Source organism: Myotis daubentonii, chromosome 1, assembly GCF_963259705.1.
Source record: "Myotis daubentonii chromosome 1, mMyoDau2.1, whole genome shotgun sequence".
NCBI lineage: Eukaryota > Metazoa > Chordata > Mammalia > Chiroptera > Vespertilionidae > Myotis > Myotis daubentonii.
The window spans coordinates 179,608,073-179,631,891 of record NC_081840.1 but is presented as its reverse complement, the minus strand read 5'-3'; the positions used below and the strand labels follow the sequence as shown (position 1 = coordinate 179,631,891).

The window sequence follows — 23,819 nt, the reverse complement described above, 5'->3', positions numbered from 1 at the left end:
GTTTAGAATCTATAATTGAAACTCTGTTGCCATCACTGGCCGCTCTAAGCTCTGAGGCCATGCTGGCTGAAAGCAGGTTTCTGGGGTTTGTTTAGCTTCTATAATTGCAACATTGTTTCATCCGGAGCTCAGAGCTTAGCTGCGGCAGGTGGGGAACGTTGACTTCCTCCATCACTGGAGTAAGCAAGCCTCATGTTCATGTTAGCTTCAGCTGCCTGGCTGCCGGCCGCCATCTTGGCTGGCAGTTAATTTGCATATCTCGCTGATTAGCCAATGGGAAGGGTAGCAAAGTTATGGTTAATTACCATGTTTCTCTATTATTAGATAGGATATGTACAATATATTATACCATATTAGATTTTATTTATAGAAAATAAAATTTGCATTATATTTCACTTCTATATAGATGAAATACAATAAAAATCAAGGTGACAGCTCGATATCCACACTGAGGAGTCAAGTAACTGATGTAAAAATTATTATGACCCAAAATATTGATAAAATATTGGAAAGCGAAGAAAGATTGAATAGCTTCACTGACAGAACAGATAATCTCCACACAACTGTAAGTGATGCACACCTGTCCTGGTATCCAAACAGTAATCTAAACCATAGGGATAACCCCCTCGAGGCAAATTGCCTAAAGCAAAACTATACCATGGGTACTGTGAAATAATCCTATGTTACCATATTATGGCTTTATCAAGAAATTATTGGAATACAACTAAAATATTAAAAGAGTAATTATAAAACAATCCAAATTTTTTCAAGTTAATCAAACTTTTATTTTTTTATAATTATTGAATTTTTTAGGGTGACACTGGTTAATAAAATTATATAGATTTCAGGGGTACAATTCTATAATACGTCATCTGTATAATGTATTATGTGTTTACCACCCCAAGTCAAGTCTCTTTCCATCACCATTTATGCCCCCTTTATCCTCTCCTACTTCCCCCATCCCTCTTTTTATCTGGTAATCAACATACTGTTGTCTATGAGGGGTTTTCTTTTCACTTAATTTCTTCAACTTTTTACTAGACCCCCAACTCTCTTCCCTCTAACAGTTGTTAGTCTGTTTTCTGCATCTGAGTCTGTTTCTATTTTCTTTTGTTTATTAGATTCCACATATAAGTGAAAATCATATGGAAATTATCTTTCTTTGACTGGCTTATTTCACTTAGCATAATACTCTCTAGAGTCTAGACCCGTTCATGCTGTTGCCAAGAGTAAGATTTCCTTCTTTTTTACAGCTAAGTAGTATTCCATTGTGTAAATGTACCACAGCTTGTTTTATCCACTCATCTACTGATGGGCACTTGGGCTGCTAGCAAATCTTGGCTATTGTAAATAACACTAAAGCAATCCAAAATTTAAAAAACAAAGTAGGAAGTGATTATTTTCACAACAGAAGAAATTCTTATATTAAGAAACACAAAGGTTAGTCAACAAATAAACTGAAAGGGGGGGGGGCGGGGGAAGAGGGAGAACTTACCAAAAAATGGATTCAGAGGGTATAACCATTGCAATATGTGCTCCTTATTTGGATTTTGATTCAAAAAACTATAAAAATGAAAATGTAGCCCTAACCGGTTTGGCTCAGTGGATAGAGCGTCGGCCTGTGGACTGAAGGGTCCCACGTTCGATTCCGGTCAAGGGCATGTACCTTGGTTGCGGGCATCTCCCCAGTGGGAGGTGTGCAGGAGACAGCTGATCGATGTTTCTCTCTCATGGATGTTTCTAACTCTCTGTCCCTCTCCCCTCCTCTCCGTAAAAAATCAATAAAATATATATTATTTTAAAAATGAAAATTTACAGATACACACTAAAATATTTATGAATAAAATTATATAACGTCTGAGATTTGCTTCAGAATAGTTCAGGAGTGGGGGAGTATGGGGTATAAATTAAACAAAATTGATAATTATTAAAACTGGATGTTGAATATTATACTGTTCTGTCACCTTTTTTTTTTTTATTTAATTTGATTGTTTCCATCACCTTTTATTTCCTCTTTGCCCTCTACTACCTCCAACCCCCAATCACCATCCTGTTGTCCATGTCCATGAATTGGTTTTTGTTTGCTTTGCTCAATCCCTCCACACCCCAACCCCACTTTGTTCTGTCACCTTTTGCATGTGTTCAAAATTCTCTGCTAGAAAATAGTTTTAATTCTTTTGATTTTTATACATTCTACTATACTAGTATATTTCTATATCCTTAGGCCAGTACTTCACCATTTTAGTTACTGTGGTTTTATGTCTTAATATCTTATAAGAAGTCTTAATATCTTATAGTGCTTTTTACTTTTGAAATGTGTTGGCAAGGCTTGCTTCTTTCTCTTCCAATGAATTTTAGAATGTATATCTCAAGTTACACACATACACTCACAAAATGTTGAGGTCTCAGTTGTAATTACATTAATGTGATTAATGAAAATCAACATCTTTAACATATTGTTTTCCCATCTCTGAACATGCTGTCTCCTCATTTTTCTAGGTCTCTTTCAAAACATTTTTAAATATATTTTTATTGATTTCAGAGATGAAGGGAAAGGGAGAGAGAGATAGAAAGATCAATGATGAGAAAGAATCATTGATCAGCTGCCTCCTGCATGCCCCACATTGGGGATTGAGCCCGCAACCCGGGCATGTGCCCTGACCAGGAATTAAACCATAACCTCCTGGATCATAAGTGACACTCAACCACTGAGCCATGCCAGCTAGGATCTTTCAAAATCTTTTAATAGAGTTTTATAATTTTTCCATAAACATTATGTATATCTTTGATGAGATTTATTCTTTGATATCTTACCATTTTTGTTGCAATTATAAATGACTAGAGGCCTGCTGCATGAATTTGTGCACCAGTGGGGTCCCTTGGTCTGGCCTGCAGGGATCAGTGGACCTCCATGCCACTGCAGCCCGGCCTTACCCGCCAGTTCCTCGGGCTCCAGCCCACTGCCCATGTCAATCCTGCACAGCACGAAGTAGTGCGCGATATGGCAGGTGGCCAAGGAGGAGCCCGAGCCTGGGCTGGGCACCACACTGCTCCCACTGATTACCGGCCCACTGTGCCTGCCACTGCTGCTGCTTAGGCACACAGGGGGAGTGTCCGCGAGAGAGACTGGAGCCACATCAGCTGCGCTCGCCAGCCGTAAGCCCAACATCTGACACCTGTCAGCTGAATGGCGCTCCTGCTGTAGGAGCACACTGACCACCAAGGGGCAGCTTCTGCATTGAGCGTCTGCCCCATGGTGGTCAGTATACATCATAGCTACCAGCCGGTCTTCGAGTTTTCCGGTCCCTTAGGCTTTTATATATATACTAGAGGCCCGGTGCACAAAAATTTGTGCACTCGGCGGGGAGGGGGGGTCCCTCAGCCCGGCCTGAGCCCTCTCGCAGTCTGGGACCCCTCGGGAGATAACGACCTGCTGGCTTAGGCCTGCTCCCGAGTGGCAGAGGGCAGGCCCAATCCCTAGGTGCAGCCCCTGGTTGGGCTCAGAGCAGGGCCAATTGAGGAGTTGGGGTGCCGCCCCCTATCAGGCACAGAGCAGGCGGATTGGGAGGTTGAGGCACCACCCCCTGTCACACACAGAGCAGGGCCAATCGGGGTTGAGGCGCTGCCCCCTGTCACGCACAGAGCGGGGCCCATCAGGGGGGTTGGGGCGCTGCCCTCTATGACCCAGAGAGCAGGGCTGATCAGGGGGTTGGGGCGCCGCCACTCTCACACTCAGGGCAGGGCCGATGGGGGAGGTTATGGCTCTACCCCGTCACACACAGAGCAAGGCCCGTCGGGGGTGGGGGGGGTTGGGGCGCCGCACCCTGTCACACACAGAGCCGCAGGGCGATCAGGGGGTTGGGGCGCCTTCCCCTGTCAGGAACAGAGCAGGGCGGATAGGGAGGTTGTGGCCCCGCCCCCTGTCACACACAGAGCCGCAGGGCGATCAGGGGGTTTGGGCACTGCCCTCTGTCATGCTGATCCAGGTGCCGGGAGGCATCCCGGCTCTGCTGATCCTGGTGCTGGGAGGCATATTACCCTTTTACTATATAGGATAGAGGCCTGGTGCACAGGTGGGGGCCGGCTGGTTTGGCCTGAAGGGTGTCCTGGATCAGGGTGGGGGTCCCCACTGGGGTGCCTGGCCAGCCTGGGTGAGGGGATGATGGCTGTTTGCAGCTGGTCACACACCCTTCAGGGTGGGGGTCCCCACTGGGGTGCCTGGCCAGTCTGGGTGAGGGGCTGAGGGCTGTTTTCAGGCTGGCAGGTGACTGAAGCTCCCAACTGCTCCTTCTTTTTTTTTTTTTTTTATTCTGGGCCAGCTTTAGCTCTGACTCCAGCTCTGAGGCCTCTACTGCTGAAAGCAGGTATCTGGTTTGTTTGTGTTCTATAATCGAAACACTGTATCAACTCCAACGCTGAGATCCTGGCTCGCTGAAAGCAGGTTTCTGGGATTTTGTTTAGCTTCGATATTTGTAACTATGTTTCAAACTGCAAGCTCAGAGGCCAGCAAGGCAGGCAGCGAACGTTGGTTTCCTCCATCACTGAAGCAAGCAAGCCTCATGTTAGCTTCAAGCTGCCTGGCTGTCGGCCTCCATCTTGGCAGGCAGTTAATTTGCATATCGCCCTGATTTGCCAATGGGAAGTGTAGCGGACGTACGCTAATTACCATGTTTCTCTTTTATTAGATAGGATCCTATCTAATAATAGACAAACATGGTAATTAACCATACCTCCAACATGCTTCCCATTGGCTAATCAGGGCAATATGCAAATTAACTGCCAAACAAGATGGCGGCCGGCAGCCAGGCAGCTGAAGCGAACAGGAGGCTTGCTTGCTCCAGTGATGGAGGAACCCAAGGTTCCCTGCCTGCCGCTGCCGGACTCTGAGGTGCATTCTAAGAAACAATGTTAGTTGGAAAGGCTCCCCAGGAATGGTGAAATGCCCCTAATGAAGAGCCAGAAGCACAAGATTACCTCTGAGTTGTAAAAATTATACTTTTATTAATAATAGGTACCCTACCCACAGACCCCTCATCCCCCAATGACAGAACCTAAAACGTGAATCCACGTATTACCACGGACTTTCTCTGCTACATCAAGCTGTCCTGTTCTCTAGGACTTAAACAATGTCATCTTTTAAATCAAAATTCTTCTTGAATATATGTCTATTCAAAAGAAATAGCTTTTAGCCTATATTCCCTTCAAAAATATAACCAATCCCTTAGAAAAATAAACGTCTGGTCATACTTTAAGACGTGAATCTAAAAATGAGAATAGCAGAATAACTTTTCTAAAAATGTAACTCAAACCCAAGCCTACGTTCTTAATATTTCAACATGTCATATTTTGTAAAACTTAAAAAAAGAAAAAAGAAAAAAGAAACAATGTTGCAATTATAGAAGCTAAACAAATCCCAGAAACCTGCTTTCAGCCAGCCGGGCCTCAGAACTGGAATTGCAACAGTGTTTCAATTATAGAAGCCAAACAAATCCAGATACCTGCTTTCAGCAGCCGAGGTCTCAGAGCTGGAGCCGAGCCTCAGAGCTAAAGCCGGCTCTCAGTTCCAGTGACAGCCATAGAAGGTAAATAAATCCCAGAATAAAAAGAAAAAAAGGAGAGATTGGGAGCTTCAGTCGCCCACCAGCCTGAAAATGTCCCTCAGCCCCTCACCCAGACTGGCCAGCCACCCCAGTGGGGACCCCCACCCTGAAGGGGGTATGGCCAGCTGCAAACAGCCATCATCCCCTCATCCAGGCTGGCCAGGCACCCAAGCAGGACCCCCACCCTGATCCAGGACACCCTTCAGGGAAAACCAGCCGGCTCCCAACCATGCACCAGGCCTCTATCCTATATAGTAAACAGGTAATATGCAAACTGACCCTAACAGCAGAAGGACTGGGAATGACTGGTCACTATGACACACACTGACCACCAGGGGGCAGACGCTCAATGCAGGAGCTGCCCTCTGGTGGTCAGGGCGCTCTCACATGGGAGGAGCTCTGCTCAGCCACAAGCCAGGCTGATGGCTGCCAGTACAGCGGTGGTGGTGGGAGCCTCTCCTGCCTCCTCAGCAGCGCTAAGTAAGTCCGACTGCAGTTTACGCCTGCTCCCCGCTGGCAAGTGGACATCCCCCAAGGGCTGCCAAGCTTCCAGAGGGATGTCTGATTGCCATCTTAGGCCCAATCCCCCGGGGAGCGGGCCTAAGCCAGCAGGTGGTCATCCCCTGAGGGGTCCCAGACTGCGAGAGGGCACAGGCAGGGCTGAGGGACCCCCCCTCCCCCTCAAGTGTACAAGTTTTTGTGCACCAGGCCTCCTCTAGTGTATATATATATATATATATATATATATATATATATATATATATTAGACTAGCATTTTCCAAAAACTTTTTGGTTAAAGGAATACAATAAAATGTTGCATACTGATTTTGTATCCCACACCTTGCTGAACTCTTTTCTGATAATATTGTTTGTCTATGGGTTTCTTTGCATTTTTCACATAGAAATTCTGTCATTATATAAATAACAGGATTTTTAAAAATCCTTTCTTATACATCTACTAGAGGCTCAATGTACAAATTCGTGCACAGGTGGGGTCCAGCCAGTCTGCCCTGATTGGGCCGGGCCCGCAGTGGGGAGGGGATGCAAGAGGTTGGCCGACCAGCTTGGCCCCCGATCAGGGTGGGGGGGCCAATTAGGGGCCGGGCCAGCTGGGGGGTGGGGCCGCAGGCAGTTGGTGGGCCAGCCCCGCCCCCTGGTCGAACTCCCAGTTGAGGACACAATTTGCATATTAGCCTTTTATTATATAGGATAATTTTGTTATACTTGCCTCACTACATTAGGTAGGACCTCCTGTAAAATATTGAATAGAAATATTGATATCTGAAATATTTGTTTTGTTCCTAATTGAAAATGAATATTTCCAGTGCTTCCCAATTAAATATTAAATTTATATTTGGATCTTGATATATACCATTTAACATGTTATAAAGTCACTTTCTGTTCCTCATTTGCTAAGAAACTATCATGAATGGGGTTGAATTGTATCAAATGCTTTTTTTCTACATTAATTGAGGTAATGATTTTTTATTCTATATCTTATTAATATGATTAATTGTACATTAAATGTTTGTATATATTATTGCATTAATATGTTATAGTTTTATCACTGTTGCCTCAAAAAACTGAGTTCAGCAATGTGTAAAAGCTATAGACTACATATCATGTGCAGTTGACCAGTAATTGAACCCCAACTCTTCGGTCCAGGGGCTGATGCTCTAATCACTAAGCAAGACCTTATAGGGCTTATATCATACTTTTAGTGTGTTCTGTGCCTATTGTTAGTTTTATTTTCTCATTCCTAGCCTCTCTTTATTTTTTAATCAAGATTTTTTTTGTCTTTTCAATTACCAGACTTTGGTTTATTTATAGTTCCTTTAAAACTTAGTTGATTTCTAATCTCTTTGCTTCTAATCATTTCCAAGCGCTTATAGCTACATGTAAAATTATTTTCTAGACATATTTCTTTGCTTCCTTGCCTTCTTGCCTCCCTTTCGATTTAAAGGCATTACCTTCCCTCCAACACTGTACTAGAGTTCCCTTTTCTCCACATCCCACCAGCAACTCATTTGTTGATTTGTTGATGGTAGCCATTTTGACAGGTGTGAGATGATACCTAATTGCCATTTTAATTTGCATCTTTCTGATGATTAGTGACCCAGAGTATTTTTTCATATGTCTCTTGGCCATGTATATGTCCTTTTTGGAGAAGTCTATTTAGGTCAATTTTTTAATCGGATTGTTTGTCTTCTTTTTAAGTTGTATAAGTTCTCTACATATTTTGGAAATTAACCCTTATCAAATATATCATTGGCAAATATGTTCTTCCATACAGTGAGCTCCCATTTCATTTTGTTGATTTCTTTTGCTGTGCAGAAGCTTTTTATATTGATGTAGTCCCATTTGTTTATTTTCTCCTTTGTTTCCCTTGCCGCAGGAGATGTATCAGCAAATATATCAAGAGATGTCTGAGACTTAGGTACCTATAGTCTCTTCTAGGATTTTTATGGTTTCATGACTTACATTTAAGTCTTTTATTCATTTTGAGTTTATTCTTGTGTATGCTGTAAGTTGGTGGTCTAGTTTCATTTTTTTTTAAATCTTTATTGTTCAGATTATTACAGTTGTTCCTCTTTTCCCCCCCCATAGCCCCCTCCACCCAGTTCCCACCCCACCCTCTTCCCTTACTGCCACCACAATGTCCTCATCCATAGGTGTACGATTTTTGTTCAGTCTCTTCCTGCACCCCCACACCCCTTTCCCCCTGAGAATTGCCAGTCCACTCCCTTTCTATGCCCCTTATTCTATTATATTCACCAGTTTATTCTGTTCATCAAATTTTTTATTCACTTGAATTTTAGATTCACTTGTTGATAGATATGTATTTGTTGTTCATAATTTGTATCTTTACCTTTTTCTTCTTCCTCTTCTTAAAGAATACCTTTCAGCATTTCATATAATACTGGTTTGGTGGTGATGAACTCCTTTAGCTTTTCCTTATCTGTGGAGCTCTTTATCTGACCTTCAATTCTGAATGATAGCTTTGCTGGATAAAGTAATCTTGGTTGTAGGTTCTTGGTATTCATCACTTTGAATATTTCTTGCCATTCCCTTCTGGCCTGCAAAGTTTCTGTTGAGAAATCAGCTGACAGTCGTATGGGTATTCCCTTGTAGGTAACTGAGTTTCTTTCTCTTGCTGCTTTTAAGATTCTCTCTTTGTCTTTTGCTCTTGGCATTTTAATGATGATGTGTCTTGGTGTGGTCCTCTTTGGATTCCTTTTATTTGGGGTTCTCTGCGCTTTCTGGACTTATAAGTCGATTTCTTTCACCAGGTAGGGGAAGTTTTCTGTCATTATTTCTTCAAATAGGGTTTCAATATCTTGCTCTCTCTCTTCTTCTGGCACCCCCATAATTCGGATGTTGTTACGCTTGAAGTTGTCCCAGAGGCTCCTTACACTATCTTCATATTTTTGGATTCTTTTTCTTTTTTGGTTCGGTATTTTTTACTTCTTCGTATTTCAAATCTTTGACTTGATTCTTGGGATAATCTTGTCTGCTGTTGGATCTCTGTGTATTATTCTTTATTTCAGTCCGTGTATGCTTAATTTCTAGTTGGTCCTTTTTCATATCCTCGAAGTTCTCACTAGACTTATTCAAGGTCTCACTAAATTTATCGGCAGTTTCTAGAAAATTCTTGAAAAACCTTATAACCATGGTTTTGTACTCTATATCCAGTAGTTTGCGTTCCTCCATTTCTGTCATTTGTGACCTGTTTCTTTGTCTTTGCATTTTGGCTGCTTCCCTAAGTGTGCTAGACTAGGTGTGCTAGGTGTCCTATAGGGCCCAGTGGCTCAGCCTCCCCAATTACCTGAGGTGGACACTCTTGGTGCACCCCTTTGTAGGTTGTGTGCACAATCTTATTGTAGTTAAGCCTTGCTTGTTGTTGGTATCACTGGGAGGAATTGACCTCCAGGCCAATTGGCTATGAAAATCAGCTGTGTCTACAGTGGGAGAACTTCTGTGCTGGAGACACCCTTCTGGGGCAAGACTTGCTTCAGTGGGGCTTTGGTGCTCACTGAGTCTGCCCCTTGAGTGTTTCCCTTATGGATCTGAGGAGTTGTAATCTGGATGGTCCCCCTCTGACCACTGGGTACACTGGCTCTTGGATCTAAGGAGGTGTTAATTTAGCCTCTGCCTAAGGCTACCCAGCAGGAGCTATGAGATCTGCAGACTCCCCTTCCTTTTGGGGGGTTTGAAGGTGCCCAAATGAGGCCCAGCTGTGAAACAATGCAAGCTTCTGTGGGGGCTTGGGGCTTCTTTTGGATGTTCTGGGTTTTTCTGACCCAGCTGCAGTTTGTTAGGTAATTTTAGATCTCAAAGGGCCAGCCCATTCATATGTAAAAGCCTCTGTGCACAGCTTGGGTGGGGCGGGGTCTCAGGGAATCAACAGGGCAGAGCAAGCAGCTATGGCTGCTCCTCAGTCCTACCCTAAGAGGCCCTGCATCTCAGTGTCCCACGGTAATCACTGCAAGCACCTCTGAGAGAAAGCCGCCCTCGAGTTCCACCCACTGCCAGACAGTCCAGTTTCTCCCAGTATGAGTCTGGGTCCCCAGAGACTTGCCCTGAACTGGAGTCCAGGGCAGACGGGAGCTTGTGTCTCCCTCCAGATTGAAAAAGACAACCCCGTCCTCAGTTGCCAGCCCTTTCTGCATGCACCTCCATACCTCTGCACTTTACTTCCGAACCTCCATGAGTCTCAGTGTGCTTTTCTTTTTCCTTCTAGTTGTAGACTTTACACTCAGCCAGCCTTCCTGTGGTTCTGGATGATGCCTGTTTTGTCTTTTAGTTGTATTTTTGAAATGTTGTGCGAGGCAGCAATTTCAGGTGTTTACCTATGCCACCATCTTGGTTTCTCCTAGTTTCATTTTTTTGCATGTACCTGGAATGCAGACACCTGCAGCCACCATGGAAAACAATAAGGAGTTTCCTCAAAAAATTAAAAATGGAACTACCATTTGACCTAGTGATCCTACTTCTAGGAATATATACTAAGAATCCTGAAACACCAGTCAGAAAGAATATATGCTCCCCTTATGTTTACAATTTACAATACCTAAGAGCTGGAAACAGCCCAAGTGCCCATCAGTAGATGAGTGGATAAAACAGACATTTACACCATGGAATACTATGCAGCTGTAAAAAAGAAGGATCTCTTACCCTTTGAGACAGCATAGAGCAGTGGTTCTCAGCCTTGGCTGCACATTAGAATCACCTGGGAATCTTTTTAAAATCCTGATTTCTGGGCCTCATCCTTCGGAAATTCTGTTTCTTTGTTACTAATGTTGTGGCCCCACCCCATAACAAAGAAACAGAATTTCCGGAGGATGAGGCCCAGAAATCAGGATTTTTAAAAGATTCCCAGCCCTGACCAGTTTTGCTCAGTGGCTAGAGCGTCGGCCTGTGGACTGAAGAGTCCCATGTTCGATTCTGGTCAAGGGCATGTACCTTGGTTACAGGCACATCCCCAGTAGGGGTTGTGCAGAAGGCAGCTGATGGACGTTTCTCTCTCATGGATGTTTCTAACTCTCTATCCCTCTCCCTTCCTCTCTGTAAAAAATCAATAAAATATATTAAAAAAAAAAAAAAGATTCCCAGGTGATTCTAATGTGCAGCCAAGGTTGAGAATCACTGGCATAAAGGGACCTAGAGAGTATTATGCTAAGCAAAGTAAGCCAGTCAGAGAAAGACAAGTATCCCATCAGTAATGTAGGAGGGTTTTAATTTCTCCATATCATCTCCAAAACTTTTTTTCCATTTTTTAAAGTTATAGCCATCATACTGGGTATGAAGTGATACCTCATTTTGAATTTGCACTTCCTTAATGACTAATAATGTTGAGCATTTTTTCATGTGCTTATTGGCTATTTACATATCTTCTTTGCAGAAAGTCTATTCAAGTCCTTGTCTGATTTTTTAACAGGTTTGGGGGTTTTTTTGTTATTGAGGAAGGGCTGAATCTTAACAGGCACTTGTCATTAAAAGGCCTTCCCAACCTTATTTCCTATTGCTTGGGCCAAAAAAACCATCAACTTATTCAGTCTTTCAGTGTTCCAAATTTCTGCATCCTCTCTATCCCTTTTCATTTCTTCTTGCAAACCAACCAATTGTTCCCTTGCTAAATGCAGCCAGTAACAAGAACTCACAGTACTTCCCTTCTGTTTTCCAACCTTTTCTTCTAAAGTGGCAGACTCAATAAGTACTTTGTCTGCCTTCCAGGTTATCACAGGTGATAGTTATAGCAAATATTTTACCCTCCATAACATAGGTCTTTGTCTTTCCAGCCTCTAATATCAGTTTCTTCACTGTCTACCATGTGATGGTTAAGCCACGTTTTAGAGTTTTGTAATAACATAGCCTACTCCCAGTTTCAATATTAGTTAGAGAAACACTAGCTGTGATAACATATCTCAGGTTTTCATTGTTTTAACTCAATAGAGTGTTATTTCTTGGTTGTATAACAGTGTGAGATAGGTTTTCATTGGGCAGACTTCCACATGATAATCCAGTAACCCAAGCCTTTTCCATTTTGTGACTTTGCCATTGTCTTGGGCCTCAGAATGTAAATTTCAAGTGGCAGTTGGTTAAACAGGGAATGAAGGAAGCACATTTGTTTTTAGCCCCAAAGTGACACCCATCACTTCAACTCACAATCTGTTGGTAAGAATTAATCTTATAGCTTAGTGTAGATGCAAAGGTTCGAGAGAGGCACAGCATGGAGTGGGGTGAGGGACCTGAGAAATGTAGAAATGTAGAGAGTCTCGCTCTAGCAATAATCAACTCTACATTATGGAAGGGAACTCAAGTCTTCATTAGATAGCTGGCTGTCTTTATTATACTGCACTAAAGGGAACTCTAAAAACTGTATGTCAGGTAGATGAAAAATGATCTCAGATAAAAATTCTGAGTCTCCGCAAGAAATAAAGATCCAGGCTGGGTAGCTCAGTTGATTAAAGCATCGTCCCAATACACCAGGGTTGTGGGTTTGATCCCTAGTCAGGACACATATAAGAATCAACCAATGAATGCATACATAAGTAGAACAACAAATCAATGCTTCTCTCTCTCTCTCTTCCTTCCTCTGTAAAATCAATAACTAAAAAAATAAAATAAAATAGCCTGGCTGGTGTGGCTTAGTTGGTTGGAGTGTTGTCCTGTACACCAAAAGGTGATGAGTTTGATTCCTGGTCAGGGCACATACCTAGGTTTCAGGTTTGATACCTGGTTGGAGCATGTACGGAAGGCAACCGATTGATGTTCTCTCCCACATCAATGTCTCTTTCTTTCTTTCCCTCCCTCTAAAAAATTAATTTAAATTTAAAAAATAAAGATCCAAGAAAGTGGTAATGGTGTCAGTCACACTAAATGAATATTGACTGCAATAGAGGTGGTGAGAAGTAGTTGGATTGTGGATATACTTTGAATTTGAAGTTGCTGACAGATTGGAGGTTTGGCCAGAGACTCTAAACTCCAAAGTTTTGAGCCATAGAGTTCATCACTCAACTCATGTGAGTCCCAAGCTTAGCCTGCTGTCCTGTGAGCACTAAAATCCTGTGCTCTGGGTGACAGAGGCCAACATCATCACTCTCCCAAATGCAGAGGAGCTGCACCATCAGTGCAATTTCTTACTGCTCTCCTAGGTTCCTGCACATGGCCTTACTCTTACTTTTTTCCAAGTTCAGTTATGCATTGAAATATTTGCTTCTCTTTTTTTCTCTAGTCTTTATGAGTAAAAATAGAGGCAGGATTATTGGATTACATAATCCACCATATCGTCAGGCCTATTACTTTTTAAAAAAATATGTTTATTGATTTCAGAGAAGGGAGAGGGAAAGATAGAAACATCAATGATGAGAGAATCATTGATCAGCTGCCTCCTGCATGCCCCCTACTAGGGATGGAGCCCACAACCCAGGCATGTGCCTTTGACCAGAATTGAACCCAGGACCCTTCAGTCCATAGGCTGACGCTCTAGCCACTAAGCCAAACCAGCTAGGGCTATTACTTATTAAATTATATGTATGCCTTTATTATGGGAAAAGAGACCAACACCTAAGTCCCAGAATATTATACTGCTTTACCTTCCTAACAAATCCCATTTGTATGTATACATTGTATTTTCATGATTACATAGAGAAAAAAATGACTTCCTCTTTGAAGCCAGTTGAGTAGAAGCAGCTCAATAAAAGATAAAATTTTACTGAAGTATTTTACAGTTTTCTCCCTCTTTTTTCTTGGTCTTTTAAAATTTTTTTAAAAATATATTGTTATTGATTTCAGAGAAGGGAGAGATAGAAACATCAATGATGAGAATCATTGATCAGCTGCCTTCTGCACGCCCCACACTGGGGATCAAGCCCACAACCCAGGCGTGTGCCTTGACCAGGAATTGAACTGTGACCTTCTGGTTCATAGGTCAACACCCAACGACTGAGCCACGCTGGTAGGGCTCTCTTGGTCTTTTTGTAAAAGACTCTACTGAATATTATTTTTTGTGGTTGTTATTAATCCTCACCAAGGCTTTTTTTCCATTTATTTTTAGAGTGTGGAAGGGAGTGACAGAGAGAGAAAGAGAAACATGAGAGTGCCCTGACTAGGGCCAGGGATCCAACCTACAACCAGGTACATGCCCTTGACTGGGAATCGAAACTGTAACCCTTCAGTGCACAGGCCTATGCTCTGTCTACTGAGCAACACCAGCCAGGGCTCTACTGAATGTTCTTAAAAAACAGTTTTGGTGGGCCTCTCCTAGTGTATCCATGCCAGAGTAAGTTGCAGTCTCAAATTGCCCAGCCTCCTTGCCTGTAGGCCATGATCACTGAATGGGGTTATACAGTGGTAAAACAAGCAAACAAACAACAAAAAAATACAAAAGCAGATTTGTTTTTTCACACAAAGTAGGCCAATAAGCTTTCTGTCAGTGTGCCTACTGATAAAGATGGGTCATAGATTTTAACCTGGCAGATTAAACTTACACATTTATCTTGATATCCTCTCAAAAGTCCAATAAAAGAATGGGCAAAACAATAGAGAGGCCTTAATGTGTAAACCACTAGGATATTAAAAGAAAGAAGGAATAAACAAGAGAAAAGACAACAGGTAAGAAATGTCAACAATTTTAGAAGCAAGGAAATGAATTACCAATAATTATTAGTCCCCATAGAACAGAAAAAGCTTGAAACATAAGCTAGTAAGTGGGAGAATACATTAAGATGCAAGCTGATCTGGGCCAAAGAACCTTGGAAAGGATCAGAAATTGGAAACATGCAGGAGGAAACCAAGATGGCGGCATAGGTAAACACCAGAGTTTGCTGCCTCGAACAACCACTTCAAAAATACAACTAAAAGATGGAACGGACATCACCCAGAACCACAGGAAGGCTGGCTGAGAGGAAATTCTTCAACTAGAAGGAAAGAGAACAGCATACCGAGTCTCAGAGGAGGCGCAGTGCGGAAAATACAAAGGTGCGGAGGTGCATGCGGAGCGGGCTGGTGGCTGAGGGCGCGGTTGTCATTTTCAATCAGGAGGGAGGCTCAGGCTCTGAGCTCCAGTTCTGGGTGAGTCTCTAGGGGCCCAGACTCAAACGGGAGAAGCGGGACTGTCTGGCATCGGTCGGAACACGAGGGCAGCTTTCTCTCCAAGGTTTGCAGCGGTTGCTGGGACTCTGAGAGGCAGAGCCTCTGGGGACAGGACTGAGAGCAGCCATAACTGCTCGCTCGGCCCGCCCTGTTGATCCTGTGCGACCTGCCCCACCCAAGCCCTGCACAGAGCCATTTGCCGGATAGCCTCAGGCAAAGGCTAGATTAGCACCTCCCCAGAGGACAGACGTTTTCCCACTGCAGACATAGCTGATTCTCACAGCCAGTTGGCCTGGAGGTCAAATCCCCCTAGTATTAACTACAACAATCAAGGCTTAACTACAACAAGATTGTGCACAAAGACCACTAGGGGGTGCACCAAGAAAGCATAAAAAATTGCGGAGACAAAGAAACGGGACAAAATTGTCAATGGAGGATATTGAGTTCAGAACCACACTTTTAAGGTCTCTCAAGAACTGTCTAGAAGCCGCTGATAAACTTATTGAGATCTACAAGAAATCTAATGAGACCCTCAATGTTGTGATAAAGAACCAACTAGAAATTAAACATACACGGACTGAAATAACGAATATTATACAGACTCCCAACAGCAGACCAGAGGAGCGCAAGAATCAAGGCAAAGATTTGAAATGCGAAGAAGCAAAAAATACCCAACCGGAAAAGCAAAATGAAAAAAGAATCTGAAAATACGAAGATAGTGTAAGGAGCCTCTGGGACAACTTCAAGCATACCAACATCCGAATTATAGGGGTGCCAGAAGATGAGCGAGAGCAAGATATTGAAAACCTATTTGAAGAAATAATAACAGACAACTTCCCCTACCTGGTGAAAGAAATCGACTTACAAGTCCAGGAAGCGCAGAGAACCCCAAACAAAAGGAATCCAAAGAGGACCACACCAAGACACATCATAATTAAAATGCCAAGAGCAAAAGACAAAGAGAGAATCTTAAGAGCAGCAAGAGAAAAGACAGTTACCTACAAGGGAGTACCCAAAAGACTGTCAGCTGATTTCTCAATAGAAATTTTGCAGGCCAGAAGGGAGTGGCAAGAAATATTCAAAGTGATGAATGCCAAGAACCTACAACCAAGATTACTTTATCCAGCAAAGCTATCATTCAGAACTGAAGGTCAGATAAAGAGCTTCACAGATAAGGAAATGCTAAAGGAGTTCATCACCACCAAACCAGTATTATATGAAATGCTGAAAGGTATCCTTTAAGAAGAGGAAGAAGAAGAAAAGGTAAAGATACAAATTATGAACAACAAATATGCATCTATCAACAAGTGAATCTAAGTATCAAGTGAATAAATAATCTGATGAACAGAATGAACTGTTGATTATAATAGAATCAGGGTCATAGAAAGGGAATGGACTGACTATTCTTGTGGGGGAAAGGGGTGTGGGAGATTCGGGAAGAGACTGGACAAAAATCGTGCACCTATGGATGAGGACAGTGGGTGGGGAGTGAGGGCGGAAGGTGGGGTGGGAAGTGGGTGGAGGGGAGTTATGGGGGGGGAAAAAGAGGCACAAATGTTATAATCTGAACAATAAAGATTTAATAAAAAAATAAAAATAAAATAAAATAAAAAAGAAATTGGAAACATGCAGTACAGATCTAGAAAGAAGAAACTGGGTAAAAAAGTCTTTAAAAGAAACATGTTACCTGTAGAGCCGCTTTCCTACTTTTTATAGCCATATTGCTTCCTCTGCTTATCACTGACAAAGGATAATAAATTTTATTATGTAAAGACAATAGACCAGAGATGTTCTAAACTTAGACACCAAATGCAGTTGAGGCCAGAGTGATCATCATTAAAATTAAGACTAAGGCTGAAAGACATATGAAAACCTGCTCAAAGTCACTAATTATACGAGAGATGCAAATCAAAATGACAATGCGTTATCATCTCACACCTGTCAGAATGGCTATCATCAACAAATCAACAAACAACAAGTGTTGGAGAGGATGTGGAGAAAAAGGAACCCTTCTGCACTGCTGGTGGGAATGCAGACTGGTGCAGCCACTGTGGAGAACAGTGTGGAGCTACCTCAGAAGACTAAAAATGGAACTCCCATTTGACCCAGTGATCCCACTACTAGGAATATATCCCAAGAAACCAGAAACGCCAATCAGAAAGGATATATGCACCCCTATGTTCATAGCAGCACAATTCACCATAGCTAAGATTTGGAAACAGCCTAAGTGCCCATCAGCAGATGAGTGGATTAGAAAACTGTGGTACATATACACAATTGAATACTATGCTGCGGTAAAAAAAAGGAACTCTTGCCTTTTGCAACAGCATGGATGGAACTGGAGAGCATTATGCTAAGTGAAATAAGCCAGTCAGAGAAAGATAAATACCACATGATCTCACTCATTTGTGGATTATAGAGAACAACATAGACTGATGAAAAGGGACAGACCCAAAGACTGAGAAACAGCGATCAGGCTATCAATCCCCAGAAGGAAAGTAGGGGAGGGCGGGGGTAAGGGGAAGAGATCAACCGAAGGACTTGTATACATGTATATAAGCCAAACCAATGGACATGGACAACAGGGGGATGGGAGCATGAGTTTGTGTGTGTGGGGGGGAGGTTGGGGATTAATGGGGGGGATGAGGACACATTTGTAATACCTTAACTAATAAAAAAAAAAATTAAGACTAAGGGATAATCTGCATCCTGAAAATGGTGACCACTCCCCAACCTCTCTCCCAGTCAGCTTCATCAAGGCAGGAAATTAGAGGAACTCTAAGAAAGCTGACTAGACCAAAGGGGAAAAATACAGATACTAACCTACAGATATTGAGGTATTCCCACAATGAAATGGTCAGGTCCAGGCCACATTATCCTACCAGGAAGCCCACCAAATAACAGCCCTAACTCACTCATACTGGGTTTCCAGTCATTTTAGAAAATCAGCAACACAGATCATGAGATATTTGAGGAAGTCTCTATAATTTAACAAACATTTAAGTAAGAAAAAAGGAACTCAGACAAAGAGATAATGCAAAAGCAAAAGAAAGTGCCCTTTTATAATTGATAAATGCTTAATTTAATGAAAACCATAAAGCCTGAGTGCTTTTATAGTGTTGCTTCTCTCAAAAATTCAGTATATATTGATGGACTGAACTGTCCCAAAGACTTTTCCTCAAATAGTAGTTCTATTAGATAGAAAAGTGTCAAGGTCTTTGGAAATTAAAATAGAAAAATTTTTAAATTCAGTGGATTTATTGGAATATAACATTGAGATATTCTCTCAGAAAGTAGAGAAAAGAGAAAGATAAAAGAATCAGTCTAAGACATCCACATATGAATAACAGGAACTTTAGAAAAAGAAAATGAATCAGAGAGGAGATTTCAAAGAAATACAAGAAAAATTCCTAGAACTAAATGAGTTTCCAGATTCAATAAATAAAACAAAGACCACAGTGTGGCATGTAATATTGAAATTATAGAACATTTCAAAGGAAGAGAAGAATCTAAAGAATTTTTTTCAGAGTGAGAAAAAGCAAAGACTTGCCAATTAGAATAGCACCAGATTTCACAATAGCAATATATGGGTGTTTAAGAAATGGAGGAATGTTTTCAAAATTCTGAGGGAAAATGATTTACACACTAGATTTCTATACCCAATCAAATTACCAACTCAGTGGAAGGGGAGAATAATGACATTTCTAGGCATGTAGGTTCTCAGAAATGTATCTCACACTTACCCTTTCTAAGGACGTTTTTAGCAAATATTCTTCACCAGTAGGAGAAAGGGAAAGATGAGATTGATAAAAAGCAGAAGGCCCAACACTAGAGATGGGCATTCCAGGATATTGGTAAAGAAAGACCCAAGATTAAAGCTATATGGTAAACCTAGAGTCCAACCAAGCCAGACTGTATCAAGTCAAAAGGCTCTGTGATGAACTTCTTCAAGATAAAACAGGTGGATCCAAAACCAGGAACACTCAAAGGAAGAATGTTTTTCAGCTCCTTTGGAGAGTTTGGGAATAAATTACTAATTGATAGATTAAAAACGAACAATTGAGTCTGGCCGGCATGGCTCAGTGGTTGAGTGTTGACCTATGAACCAGGAGGTCATAGTTCAATTTCTGGTCAGGGCACATGCCTAGGTTGTAGGCTCAATCCCCCAGTGTGAGGTGTTCAGGAGACAGATAATCAATAATTCTCTTTCATCATTGATGTTTCTGTCTCTCTCTCTCCCTTCCTCTCTGAAATCAATAAAAATATATTTTTTAAAAAAACAAAACTAAAAATTGAAAAGATGTTGTTTAACTGTATACCTGTTATTAGCTCTGGAGAAAACAGAACATTTGTACATTAAAGTCAATGTAATCAAATACACTCCATGGCTCAGCAAATATTTACAATGTTTTAGTTAAAAAGAGAGGATATGGCCAGCACCGGTTTGGCTCAGTGGATGGAGCGTCGGCCTGCGGACTGGAGGGTCCTGGGTTCGATTCCGGTCAAGGGCATGTGCCTTGGTTGCGGGCACATCCCCAGTGGGGGGTATGCAGGAGGCGGCTGATCGATGTTTCTCTCTCATCGATGTTTCTAACTCTCTATCCCTCTCCCTTCCTCTCTGTGGAAAATCAATAAAATATATTAAAAAAATAAAATAAAATAAAAAGAGAGGATATGAAAGAACGGAAAGGTGTGTGTTTGGGGAAGGAAGGAGTTAGAGATATGGTTAAAAATTATATCCTCTTTTCCATAATTGTAAAGTAAAAAATCAAGAAATATATACATATGCTTTCTAGTAACACAGAGGAAAACAAACACCAGGAAAAAAATAAACAGCTAAATAAGTATTTATTGAGCATCTACTGTTATGTCAGACACTGTTCTAGGTTATGGTTTCTCAACCTTGGCACATTATGGACTGATCAATTTGTTGGGAGGTGGGTGGATAGGGGGGACTGTCCTATATGCATTGCAGGACGTTTAACAGCATCTCTGGCTTCTACCCATTAAATGCCAGTAGCACCCCCTACAGTCATGACCATCAAAAAGTCTCCAGACATTGCCAGATGTCCCCTGGAGAGCAAATCGCCCCCCATTGAAACTACTGTTCCAGGTAATAGGGATATAGCAACAAATAAAAAGATCTGAAAGTGATTACCTCTAAAGAATAGGATCAGGGGGGTTCAGGAGAGGCGAATGCTGTTTTTACAATTCTGACTTTTCAAACTATATATGCATATTACATTAAGAGAAAGCAAATAATCTAAGAGACAAATGTAAAGTCTGCTTATACCTTAATTAAACATTTCTACACATGGCAGTATAGAGTCATGCAACTCTAGATCTGAATTCCAGCTACACTACTTATGAGGTATATACCTTTAGGTAAGTAACTTCAAAGCTTTGAGCCTCATTCTCTTCAATGCTGTAAAATAGGAATACTCACCCAAGATTATTATGAATATTGCATATTATTATGCAATACCACATATAACGTATGTCATATAGTACCTGAATTTAAAGCACTCAATGAATTATAAGGTCCTGGAAGTACAACTAGTCACTAGTGTCCATATGCTAGATCCTTGGGAATGATGAACAGCATCTTTGGTATATAAACATGAGGCTCCCTGATCTTGTCATACATTAGAGTTAAGATGTCATTTTTTCACATGCACTGTAATCATGTACCTTGACTTTGCTCTGGAAAAGTCACCATATACACTGAGAGTAAAGATGATCTGATTATGAATAAAGTCAATTGAAATACTTTCAAGTTTTACTTCTAATCCATGTGGCAGACAGCACAAGTCCAAATAAACACCAAGCAATTTATTTGTATCATAGCCATATGAGAAGCAGTTGTCTATATTTTAAAAACAAAAAGGAGTTGTGGACCAAATGAAAACAATAAAACAGCGGTTCTCAACCTGTGGATCGTGACCCTTCTGGGGGTCACCTAAGACCATAGGAAAACACGTATATAATTACATATTGTTTTTGTGATTAATCACTATGCTTTAATTATGTTCAACTTGTAACAATGAAATTGGGGGTCACCACAACATGAGGAACTGTATTAAAGGGTCACGGCATTAGGGAGGTTGAGAATCACTGCAATAAAACTTTTTGCAGCCCCAAAAAATAAAGTAAAAAGAATTTTATGATTTTGTATGAATTTGTTTTATTTCTTCTCAATGCTCCTTGAATTCTTTCGATATTTTTTTAAAATATATTTCATTGGTTTTTTACAGAGAGGAAGGGAGAAGGATAGAGAGTTAGAAACATCGATGAGAGAGAAACATCGATCAGCTGCCTCCTGCACACACCCTACTGGAGATGTGCCCACAACCAAGGTACATGCCCTTGACTGGAATTGAACCTGGGACCCTTCAGTCCACAGGCCGACACTCTATCCACTGAGCCAAACCGGTTAGGCATTCTTTCAATATTTTGTATGTTAATAAGTGAGCCTTTTTTAAAAAGAGAATACTTAAAAAAAAATCCTCACCTGATGTTATTATTGAATCTAGAGAGAGAGGAAGAGAGAGACATCGATTTGAGGAACATCTATCAGTTGCCTCCCATACACGCCCTGACCAGGGATCAAACCCACAGCCTAGGTATGTGCCCTGACCATAAATGGAACCCATAACCTTTTTGGTGTATGGAATAACACTCCAGTCAACTGAACCACCAGCAGGGACATGAGCTATTTTATATAGGTTTAATTACATTGATATGAAACTCTGATATCATAAAGTATTTCAATTCCAATTCATTATTCATAAAAAATATCTCTCTACATAAAAGCCTAAGTGACTGGCCAACCGGCCGGTAGCTATGACGCGCACTGACCACCAGGGGGCAGATGCTCAACACACAGGCATGGAAACATGGAACAGACTGATGAATCTCAGAGGGAAGGAGGTAGCGGGGAGTGGGGAGGGCTGGAAGACATTAACCAAAGATCTTATATGCATACTAGAGGCCCGGTGCATGGATTCGTCCACCAGTGGGGTCCCTCAGCCTGGCCTGCGGGGATCAGGCCAAAACCATCTCTAACATCCCCTGAGGGGTCCCGAATTACAAGAAGGCGCAGGCCAGGCAGAGGGACCCCACTGGTGCACAAATCCATGCACTGGGCCTCTAGTAATTATAATGACATAATTTATTCTTATACGGTGATTTAGATATACCATAATCACTATCTCAGTTAATCCTCACAATCTGTGCTACTATGTGAATGATATTAATAGATTTAATAGATTTATTAATTCACTCATCCAACAAATATTCATTGAACCACTGCTCTATATCAGGCAGTAGGAATATAGCAGTGAATGAAACTGACAAAAATTCCCACATCCATAGTTCACATTCTCTACAAACAATAAATAAGTAAATTTTACATAAATGTTAAGTGTGGACTTTGGAGGAAAATAGCATACTGAAAGGGAATACCACCTCTGGAATGGAGACTTGGGAGGGGAGGTACCAATTTTAAATAAGGTGGTAGGAGATAGTGGCATTTAAATAAAATCATGAAGTAAAGATGAGGAACTGAGGCTCAAAGGGTTAGTAACTTGTTCATAGTCACAAAATTAGTAAAGCTAATTAAAGAATGGCTTAACACAATAAGGAAGCCACCTGGAATCTTGGTGCATCATTTTATAAAAGCAGTTTTGTTAAGCTCCATTGAGACTTTATGGGATTGATCAAAACCAAATTAAATCTGTTCTTTTAGATATCTCTAAGTATTTGAGTGTGCCCACTAATTCAGATATGGAAACATTAAATTTGTGTATTTTTTTTTATTTCAGGCCAAAGACTCACAAGAAACAAGAAAGATTCTTAGGAAGATATGGTGGCAACACCTCAAAAAGATTATAATCATCACCGTGGCAATTCTCCTTTCAATCATCATCATTCTTTTAAGTACAAATATAATACCAACCTGACCCTTTTACCCTCCATCCCCAATAGGTACCAATAAAGTGTTACATGTAATTACTGAGTTCTGCAACCAATAATTATGAAAGCACTAGAGGCTGGGTACACGAAATTCATGCACTCGGGGGGGGGGGGGCGTGTCCCTCAGCCTGGCCTGCACCCTCTCGCAGTCAGGGAGCCCTCGGGGATGTCTGACAGTGGGACATCCTAGTGCTGCCATGGAGGCGGGAGAGGCTCCCGCCACCACCACCACTCTCACCAGCCATGAGCTCAGCTTCTGGCTGAGCGGTGCTCCCCCTGTGGGAGCGCACTGACCACCAGGGGTCAGCTCCTGCATTGAGCATCTGGCCCCTACTGGTCAGTGAGTGTCATAGCGACTGGTCGTGCAGCCGTTTGGTTGATTTGCATATTAGCCTTTTCCAGGTGTACCAGTTAATAATGGGGATTTTGTAATCAAAGAAAACACAGTAATTTCAAGAGAAACATCAAAAGTGCTTTATTCAAAGTAATGTCCATTGCTAGCTACACATTTCCCCCGTCTTTCAGTTAATTTGTGGATACCATCCCAAAAGAACTTTTCTTGTTTTGAGGCAAACCATTCAGAGACCCAATTTTCCACTTCTTCATACTTTTTGAAATGCTGCTGAAAAAGTACGTGTGCCATCAATCGGA

At 41.7% G+C, this 23,819-nt stretch overlaps 1 protein-coding gene across 1 annotated transcript in view; it reads left to right on the top strand.

Moving 5' to 3' along the window:
* Positions 1–23,178, top strand: part of LOC132217255 (uncharacterized) — a 41,994-nt gene extending 18,816 nt beyond the window's left edge. The window contains exons 5-6 of the mRNA XM_059667352.1: positions 407–565; positions 23,018–23,178. Coding sequence (XP_059523335.1) covers positions 407–565; positions 23,018–23,155 — 297 coding nt within the window. The 3' untranslated portion in view covers positions 23,156–23,178. The remainder of the gene's footprint in view (positions 1–406; positions 566–23,017) is intronic.
* Positions 23,179–23,819: the final 641 nt, after the last annotated feature.